Genomic DNA, 10,237 nt, shown 5'->3' on the forward strand with positions numbered 1-10,237 from the left:
ACAGAGATGCGAAGAATTTTTTTTAGCCAGAAGGTGGTGAATCTATGGAATTTGTTGCCACGGGTGGCAGTGAAGGCCAAGTCATTGGGTGTATTTAAGGCAGAGATTGATGGGTATCTGAGTAGCCAGGGCATCAAAGGTTATGGTGAGAAGGCGGGGGAGTGGGACTAAATGGGAGAATGGATCAGCTCATGATAAAATGGTGGAGCAGACCCGATGGGCTGAATGGCCGACTTCTGTTCCTTTGTCTTATGGTCTTATGGTCTTTGCATTAATTAAAATTTACAGAATATTTTAACACTTGATAATTTCTGTGATAAATTGCATTTTTATGTTACTCAGTACAAATCAAAAACAAGAGAAAATGTGCAGATGTTAGAAATCTAAGCAACACACAAAATGCTGGAGGAATACAGCAGGCCAGGCAGCATCTATGAAGAAAAGTACAGTCGACGTTTTGGGCCAAAACCTTTCAGCAGGGCAGGAAGGGTTTCGGCCTGAATCGTTGACTGTACTTTTTTTCCATAGATGCTGCCTGGCCTGCTGAGTTCCGCCAGCATTTCGTGTGTGCTCCTCAGTATAAAATTGGGAAATTGTTCATAAAAATGTAGGATTTATTGAACTACAAAACAAACACATTTCTAATTAAATATGAAGAATTTTGATGTAATTTATTTTCTTATTATAGGGTCACTACTGTTCCTCCCCCTCCACCACCTGTGCTGACCGAACATTACCATACACCTTATGACAATGCATATTATTTTTATGGGGCTAGAAATCCCTTGGATCCAAACTTGGCTTACTGTGAGTATATTGTTACATTGGAAAACAAATGTGACTAAATGGTATTTGGTTTTATTTCTCTTGAAATTATTGTTTAAAATAGTAATAGCATTGATTTATGATTGATGCTTATATAAGACTGTGATGAATATTTTGTACAAACTTCCTGTGTGGAGCTTTTGGCTTTTACTTCCATATTGCTGATAGATAGATACTTTATTGAGCCCAAAGGAAATTAGTGTCATAGTAGCATTACAAGTGCACAGATATACAAATATTAGAAGCAAAGTAAGAAAGAATAAAAAAAGCAAGTTACCTTAAAAAGAAGATGTAGAAGATTTACAGCACTTTATACCAGTTCTTCGAGTGGTCAAATGAATTACCAACATGACTTACTGAACCTCTTTATCCTTGTTAATTTCAATGGAGAGGAACAGCTGCAGTGGTGTGCGAAAGTTTGGGCACCCCTGGTCAAAATTTCTGTTACTGTGAATAGTTAAGAGAGTAGAAGATGAGCTGATCTCCAAAAGTCATAAGGTTAAAGATGAAACATTCTTTTCAACATTTTAAGCAAGGTTAGTGTATTATTTTTGTTTTGTAGAATTTTAGAGTGAAAAAAAAGGAAAGGAGCACCGTGCAAAAGTTTGGGCACCCCAAGAGGTTTGAGCTCTCAGATAACTTTTACCAAGGTCTCGGACCTTAATTAGCTTGTTAGGGCTATGGCTTGTTCACAGTCATCGTTAGGAAAGGCCAAGTGATGCAAATTTCAAAGCTTTATAAATACCCTGACTCCCCAAACCTTGTCCCAACAATCAGCAGCCATGGGCTCCTCTAAGCAGCTGCCTAGCACTCTGAAAATTAAAATAAATGATGCCCACAAAGCAGGAGAAAGCTATAAGAATATAACAAAACGTTTTCAGGTAGCTGTTTCCTCAGTTTGTAATGTAATTAAGAAATGGCAGTTAACAGCAATGGTGGGGTTCAAGTTCAGGTCTGGAAGACCAAGAAAACTTTCGAAGAGAATTGTTCGTAGGATTGCTAGAAAGGCAAATCAAAACCCCCGTTTGATTGCAAAAGACCTTCAGGAAAATTTAGCAGACTCTGGAGTGGTGGTACACTGTTCTACTGTGCAGCGACACCTGCACACGTATGACCTTCCTGGGAGAGTCATCAGAAGAAAACCTTTCCTGCATCTTCACCACAAAATTCAGCATCAGAAGTTTGCAAAGGAACATCTAAACAAGGCTGATGGATTTTGGAAACAAGTCCTGTGGACTGATGAAGTTAAAATATAACTTATTGGCCGCAATGAGCAAAGGTATGTTTGGAGAAAAAAGGTGCAGAATTTCATGAAAAGAACACCTCTCCGACTGTTAATCATGGGGGTGGATCGATCATGCTTTGGGTTTGAGTTGCAGCCAGTGGCATGGGGAACATTTCACTGGTAGAGGGAAGAATGAATTCAATTAAATACCAGCAAATTCTGGAAGCAAACATCACACTGTCTGTAAAAAAAAAAAGCTGACGATGAAAAGAGGGTGGCTTCTACAACAGGATAATGTTCCTAAACACACCTCAAAATCCACAAGAGACTACCTCAAGAGGTGCAAGCTGAAGATTTTGCCATGGCCCTCACAAGCCCCGGACCTAAACATCATCGAAAATCTGTGGATAGACCTCAAAAGAGCAGTGCATGCAAGACGGCCCAAGAATTTCACAGAACTAGAAGCCTTTTGCAAGGAAGAATGGGTGAAAATCCCCCAAACAAGAATTGAAAGACTCTTAGCTGGCTACAGAAAGCGTTTTCAAGCTGTGATACTTGCCAAAGGGGGGTGTTACTAAGTACTGACCATGCAGGGTGCCCAAACTTTTGCTTCGGGCCCTTTTCCGTTTTTGTTATTTTGATGCTGTAAAAGATGGAAATAAAAATGTAATCTTGCTTAAAGTATTAAAGAAATGTGTCATTTTTAACTTTATGCCTTTTGGAATTTTACTCGCTTGGCTATTCACAGTAACAGAAATTTTGACTGGGGTGCCCAAACTTTTGCGTGCCACTGTATAAGTGAAAAATACATGTAAGGTGTTGTATCTGCAGAAAGTTCATTTTATAAAGCAGGGAAAAGTGGAAATACCTCGTTCCAGAGATGAAAGAGATCCACTAAGGGTAATGTTGAAGTAACATCAAAATACTCAATAGGAAGCATCCTAAAATATGGAAAATTGAATTTAAATTCACAGGGACCATGCAAACTCCACATACGAAGCACCAAAAGTCAGGATCAGATCTGGATTGCTGAACTGTTCTAGTTTGCTCATGCCTTAGCAGAGGCACTATACAGTATCAATTAAGCTTTCATTTCCATCTGATAACCTAGGTTTTGTCTCAGTGATGGACTTAAACAAGAGTTGACTCCCCTGTTCTTTGACCTTGCTCTGTTGAACTGAACAAATCAGGTGGTAGGTGGGGGTTGCATTCCAGGTTATTTAATTTGGATATGAAGGCTAATTCAAAGCATGCTTTCTTCAAAGGGAATATGCAGAGAGCCATTAGGACACAAACACATGAAAATCATGCTGTGGCCAGAATGGAACAACATGATTACCTTTGCTACGTGCAAAATATTGCACACTACTCAACCAACCTGGCATTTCCCGGGTGTTAGTACTGAAACCTTTTTGTGATCCGGGGATAATTTCAGATTGCATAATACCTTCACAAATCCTGGGGTCTTTCTCTGTTGATCCTTCGATCAGTCTGAAGTTATTGAACATTAAAGTAGAATAGGATCAAATTCTGATTATGTAAGGTATTTCAGCACCATGGACAAAGCAAATAGTTTTTTTGGAAAAGCAGGCTGCTGTGTACTGCAGTGATTTTCTAATATTCAGTTGACAGCACATCGTACACCTGTCATGTTTACCACCTGGATCCAGAACAGCAGGCTCATGGGAACTCTTCCACTTCAAAGTTCTCCAAATCATTCACTAAACTAGCTTATAAATATATAGATGTTGTTTTTAGTCACTGAATCTAAATCTTGGAAGACAACAACATTGGTATTAATGGAGACTGTCCTCCACTTTCTCAAAGCATTAGCCATTATTCTTTATATCTTGCCACTAAAGCAATTTTGTAGTGAAAGAATGGTTGGATCACATCAGTCTGAATCCAGCCTGTCCACCTGTACGTTTTTCAATTGCAGTCGGCAGAATAAATTGGTCAATTACACACGATAGATTTGTTTGCTGGTCGATATGCCAGTGGCGTTTAGGGTGGCAATGAAGGTCCTCCATCTCTCTCTGTTTCAAAGGATGCTTCATTTCTGTTTCTGTAAGAAATGTTTTTTGACTGGTCAGGGTTGTTAGCCCTGAACTGAACTTGTGAACCTTGAGGACCAGCAGACCACTCTTAGTCTGGCCTCTACCCTTTGACCTGTTTGCCATGGGTGATCTTATCAAGAGCTAATGCACAAGTCCCTGACTCCAGCCAACATAGCTCTCTGGGTCATTGAGGCACGCAAGCCTCCAAATCCTACGACAATGTTGTGGTCCTCTTAGAGGACATGAAAGACGCACTGTGGAGTAAAATGTGCTTTGAGCTGCAAATAGATTATGGGCACCTTCCCAGGAATGCCCTGGCAACTTTTGAATCCTCGGGTGATCAGTAACATTTAAAATAATGAAATAGATTTAAATTATTAATAAAGAATTTCAAACCTTTAAAATAAAAGATAAGTTATCTGGTTAATATATTGACATAGAAGTTGAAGATTGGCTAATGAATAGAGAACATCAATAGTAATAAAAGGTTATTTACAAATTAGGAGCCTATGATCAGTGGCATTGGCACTGCAATTGTTACATGTCTGAGGGATGGACAAGACTGGTAGTGTTCCACGGTACAGATGTCACAGGTATGATAGAGGTGGAGGGAGAATTGTGTTTTTGATTAGAAAAAACACCATGACATTACTCAGAAAGATATTCATAGGCAATTGTCTGATGAGACTATATGGGTGAAACTCAGATATAAGAAGGAAGTGATCACTTTGGAAAGACTGTACAGTAGCCCTCCCCTCACTTCCCGGTGATCAGTTGGAATTAAGGGAGCAAAAATGTAGGGAGATCCTAGATTGCTGTATGAATAATGGCATTTTTAATAATAAGTGATTCTAAAATCCATAATATAGCTCCTGGCAACGATAGGATACGATAGGGTTTTTTAACAGGCTTTTGGATAGGTACATGGAGCTTAGAAAAATAGAGGGCTATAGGTAACCCTAGTAATTTCTAAGGTAGGGACATGTTTGGCACAACTTTATGGGCCGAAGGGCCTATGTTGTGCTCTAGATTTTCTATGTTTCTATATAGACTGGGACTGCCATTGTCCTGGCACTTGGATGGAGCGGAATTTAAGTATGTAAAGGGAAGTTTTCTCATGCAGTATGTACATGGACCTACTGGAAAAGGGGCAACATTTGACCTTTTGGAAATGAGTCTGGGTAAGTGATTAAAGTGTCAGTAGGCGAGCACATTAGGACCAATAACCGTAGTTAGTTTTAGATAGTAACAAGAAAGTTAGGACTGGTCTAGAAGTTAATTTTTTAAATTGGGGCAAATCTGACTTTGATGTTATTAGACATGAACTTGCAAAGTTTAACTGGGAGAGGCTTCTTGCAGGTAAAGGAATGTCTGGCAAGAGGGAGACTTTTAAATGTGAGATACGAAGAGTCCAAGATCAGCATGTTCGTTTTAGAATGAAAAGTAAAGCTGGTAGAATTTGAAATCCTTGGTTGATGAAGGATATTGAGGCTCCGGTAAGGAAGGTGAAGGAGGCATATGTCAGGTATGGACAGCTGGGATTGAACAGATCCCTTGAAAAGTACAAGTGATGTATGAGAGTAGAAATGGTCTTTTGTTGTGCTACCTTGCAAATGAGTACCAGAAAAATGGCACCTCTGACATATGATTATTTTTCTGGTGCATGTTTAAGATAACATAATGATTTGAGTTTCTGGGAGAAATGAGGAAGGTGCAGGATAGATGTATTCCAAAAACAAAGAAATACTCAAATGGCAAAATAGTACGTCTGTGGCTGACAAGGGAAGTCAAAGCTAATGTGAAAGATAAAGAGAGTGCATACAGTAAAGCAACATTTAATGGGAAACCTTTAAAAACCTATAGAAAGCTTATTCAGTTATATAAAAAATAAAAGCGAGATGAGAGGTGACATATAACCACTAGAAAATGACGCCAAAGAAATAACAGGGGACAAGGAGATGGCAAATGAACCAAATGAATATTTTGCACCAATCTTCACTGTGGAAGACACTGGCAGTGTGCCAGGTGTTGAAGGGTGTGAGGGAAGAGAAGTGAGTGCAGTTACTATTGCAAGTGAGAAGGTGCTCAAAAAACTGGAAGACCTAAAGGTGCATAAGTCACCCGGACCAGATGAACTGCATCCTAGGGTTCTGAAAGAGGTAGTGGTAGAGATTGTTGAGGAATTCATAATGATCATTCAAGAATCATTGGACTTTTACTTTGTTCCGGGAGGATTGGAAAATTGCAAGGAGGCAGCAGAAAGGAAATTTTCGATCAGTTATCCTGATCTTGGTGTTTGGGAAGATGTTGGAGTCAATTGTTAAGGATGAGATTATGGTGTACTTGCTGATACAGGACAAGATAGAACACATGAGTCTGCTTGCCAAGTTAAGAGCCTATGGTATTACAGGAAAGTTACTAGCATGGCTAAAGCATTGGCTGATTGGTAGGAGGCAGTGAGTGGGAATAAAGGGATCCTTTTCTCATTGGCTGCCAGTGACTAGTGGTGTTCTGCAGAGGCTGTTGTTAGGACTGCGTTTTATGGTGTATATCAGTGATTTAGATGATGGAGTAGATGGCTTTGTTGCCAAGTTTGCAGATCATACAAAGGTTGGTGGAGGAGCAGATATTGTTGAGAAAACAGGAAGGCTGCAGAAGGACTTAGACAGATTAGGAGAATGAGCAGGAAAGTGGCAAATGAAATACAATGTTGGAAAATACATTGTCATGCACTTTGGTAGAAGAAATAAAGGTGCAGACTATTTTCTAAATGGGTAGGAATTCCAGAAATCTGAGATGCAAAGGGTCTTGAGAGTCCTTGTGCAGACCACCCAAAAGGTTAATTTGCAGGTTGAGTTAGTGGTGAGGAAGGCAAATGCAATGTTAGCATTCATTTCAAGAAGTCTGTAATATAAGAGCAGGGATGTGATGCTGACCTTTATAAAGCACTGGTGAAGCCTCGCGAGTGTTGTGAACGGTTTAGGCTCTTTATCTCAGAAAAGATGTGCTGGCATTGGAAAGCTTTCAGAGGAGGTTCACAAGGATGACTCTGGGAGTGAAAGGGTTATTACACAAGAAATGTTTGATAGCTCTAGGCATGTACTCGCTGAAATTTAGAAGGAGAGGTGGGGGGATCTCACTGAAACCTTTTGAATGTTGAAAGGCCAAGACAGTAGATGTGAAAAAGATGTTTCCCATGATGGGGGAGTCTAGGACACGAGGGCACAGCCTCAGGATAGATGGGCGTCCATTTAAAATGGAGATGCAGAGAAATTTCTTTAGCTTGGGAGTGGGAATTTGTTACCACAGGCAGCTGTGGAGGCCAGGTTATTGGTTGTATTTAGGGCTGAGATTGATAGGTTTTTGATTGGCCACGGCATCAAAGGTTATGGGGAGAAACTGGGGAGTGGGACTGAGAAGGAGAAGAAAGGATCAGCCATGATTGTATGGTGGAGCAGATTTAATGGGCCCAATGGCCTAATTTTGTTCCTATGTCTTATGGTCTTGTAAAGTTATTACTGAACACATATTTAGTGTTCTATAGATTTTATGTATTATTTACTCCAAACTACAACACCTAATCCTTTATACTTTATGATATAGATGGTCCAGGAGTAATTGGAACGCATCCTGTATCCTTGATCAACCCTCAAAATGGGCTGTCCAACGTACCCACCATGCAAGGTTATCTACATAATTCCTCTGTAGATCAATCTTAGTAAGTTTTATCTTTCATTATCTTCCATGCTCTAATATGATTATCTGCAATTTCAACTGCTGGTGCAGTTATGTTTTAAAGTATCATATATTACAGAGAATAAAGCATATATCATTTACTGCTTTGCAAATCACCTTATTATAGACACTCATGTCAAACAAAATGTTGCCTAACACTTGTTCTTGAATGACTTCTAGTATGCAGGTAACCAGAACTTCACACACAATTCCAAATGAAGCATTTTGAATATCTATCTCTATAGAATAGTAATTACAATCAAAACCACACACACAATCAAAACCTTGTTTCCCAAAGTAAATCAAAAGGGCTATTGACACAGGTAACATTCCGTGAACTACTATCATCTGCTTACTTGCTGTTCATTTTACTTTATGAATATCAAATATCAATATGAAAATGATATTAATTATTCTCTAGGTTATTTGAATGTTAAATTCACATGACATTGTATAACATTAGTCAGCAACTCGTAAGTCTTCATTTCATTTGCAGTGTGCCAAATGTTCGTGATGCCTCTACTGCTAAGAACTTAGATGGTGGATTCTTGCCAGAGCAACAAGCAGTTTTATTAAAAGAAAGTGCTCAAACTTACCAGGATTTCTTGAAAAAGCAGGTGAAACTATGTTTAAGCTTCTCATTTCATGCTATTTAGTTTGTCAATTTCTAATTAGTTTAGTAATTATGAATGTTACTGATTTTTTTTTCTCTTAGGATATTTAATGTTGTTCTGTGATATTTGCGTTTACACTTATTGTTTCAAGAGAACTATTGGGATAGTTTGTTATTCCAGACCTTACCAGTACAAATGGGTAAACTTAAAATGCATCACCCTATCCCATGACCTCTACTATTTGGCCACATGATGGCAGCAGACACATGAGAAGGTGCCATTCCAAGTGAAAATATCCTGCAACACACATCAAGGTTGCTGGTGAACGCAGCAGGCCAGGCAGCATCTCTAGGAAGAGGTACAGTCGACGTTTCAGGGCAAGACCCTTTGTCAGATGCTGCTGCCTGGCCTGCTGTGTTCACCAGCAACTTTGATGTGTGTTACTTGAAAATATCCTGAGTGGGAAATGTATATTCATTCATCATTGCTGGCTGTAAATCTTGATACTACCTGCCAAGTAGCAATCTGAAACTACATTTGCTAAAGGAGATTCACCACCATTTTCTTTAAGGTAATTAGGACTGGGTAGTATATACTTATATAGATTGCAAAGGCCTCCTACTATTATAGATAAGAAAAATATCTAGAAGTCCCTCTGCTATTGCACCATGCTCACGATAGGACCAATTGAATCATTTTACTCTTCATTTTGTTTCTTCCAAAGTAAATATAATTAAAACAAAGTATTTTTCCCATTCAGATATTTGACAAATGTTGATATTTCCATCAATGGTTTTGCTGGCTTGCCTACAAGGTTCACTCCTGAACAAATGTTATGTCATCTTGGATCATGACACTGGCACTTACCTGATCCTCAAGGTCAAATATATTTAAATATAAAACCCTAAACACAGAAATATAGCCTAAATAAACAAGTCACTTGGTGTTAGAATTCATAATAATGGCATTAAATTTATCCTGCTCTGAGTTTATGGATTTCATCATTCTATGTCCTCTTGAAATCTGCTTCTGCCTTTTTACTCAATTATTATTTTATCACATCACAAATTTGGAGGTTATATTCCCTATATCTAAGTTCTATGTCACTTATTTATATCAAGAGGACTAGTGGTCCTCATAACGGAAACCTTTGGGACTTCACCACCAATGTCTCTCTCCTATGCCACTGTCAATTTTATTTATACCAGCATCCCTTTAAATCTATGCATTGCCATGATTATTTTTACCTTCCTCAGAATAACAATAACTTGCATGTAAATTTTGTCTTCAATCCTGTAAAATGTATCAGGGTGCTTTGTAGGGGTAAGAAAATTGGCACCAGCCCTGTTTGGTTAGTTGTCCAATATCTTGATTGAACAGAAAAACTTCAAAGATCTTAAAAGAAGTGAGTGGTGAGAAGGGAAAGGGGGAAAGCAGGTGGGAATGCTAGAATGAAAAGCATAGCTTGCTGTTGTCGTGTTCACCCATTAGGGACTGATGTGCAGGACATCAGAATTATAGAAGTGAAGACATGGAAGCAAAGGAACATGGAGTTATTTGCATTCTGTTCACTGCCACTGTCTGCTACTCAGTCAGAAGAGATCGAGTTAATGAAAATCTAATAGCCACTGATTAAAATTAGTGATCACTTAGAATCAATTGCCATCTCCAAAATAGAATTTCAAAATTTCACCATCCTAAATTAGTAGAAGTGTTTCTTAACTTCAGGCTGGGAAAGCCTAATTTTAATTTTTAGCTATGCTGCTTTGTCCTTCACTTTG

General features: G+C 38.8%; 1 protein-coding gene across 7 annotated transcripts in view; it reads left to right on the forward strand.

The window, feature by feature from the left end:
• The window catches only part of LOC134355019 (centrosome and spindle pole-associated protein 1), a 187,202-nt gene that overhangs the window by 87,723 nt on the left and 89,242 nt on the right, over positions 1-10,237 (forward strand). For all 7 annotated transcript variants that reach the window (XM_063064662.1, XM_063064671.1, XM_063064680.1 and 4 more), the window contains 3 exons: positions 689-807; positions 7,711-7,825; positions 8,339-8,459. In XM_063064662.1, the coding sequence (XP_062920732.1) occupies positions 689-807; positions 7,711-7,825; positions 8,339-8,459 (355 nt within the window). The remainder of the gene's footprint in view (positions 1-688; positions 808-7,710; positions 7,826-8,338; positions 8,460-10,237) is intronic.

The sequence above is a fragment of the Mobula hypostoma genome, chromosome 1 (assembly GCF_963921235.1).
Source record: "Mobula hypostoma chromosome 1, sMobHyp1.1, whole genome shotgun sequence".
Classification (NCBI taxonomy): Eukaryota; Metazoa; Chordata; class Chondrichthyes; order Myliobatiformes; family Myliobatidae; genus Mobula; species Mobula hypostoma.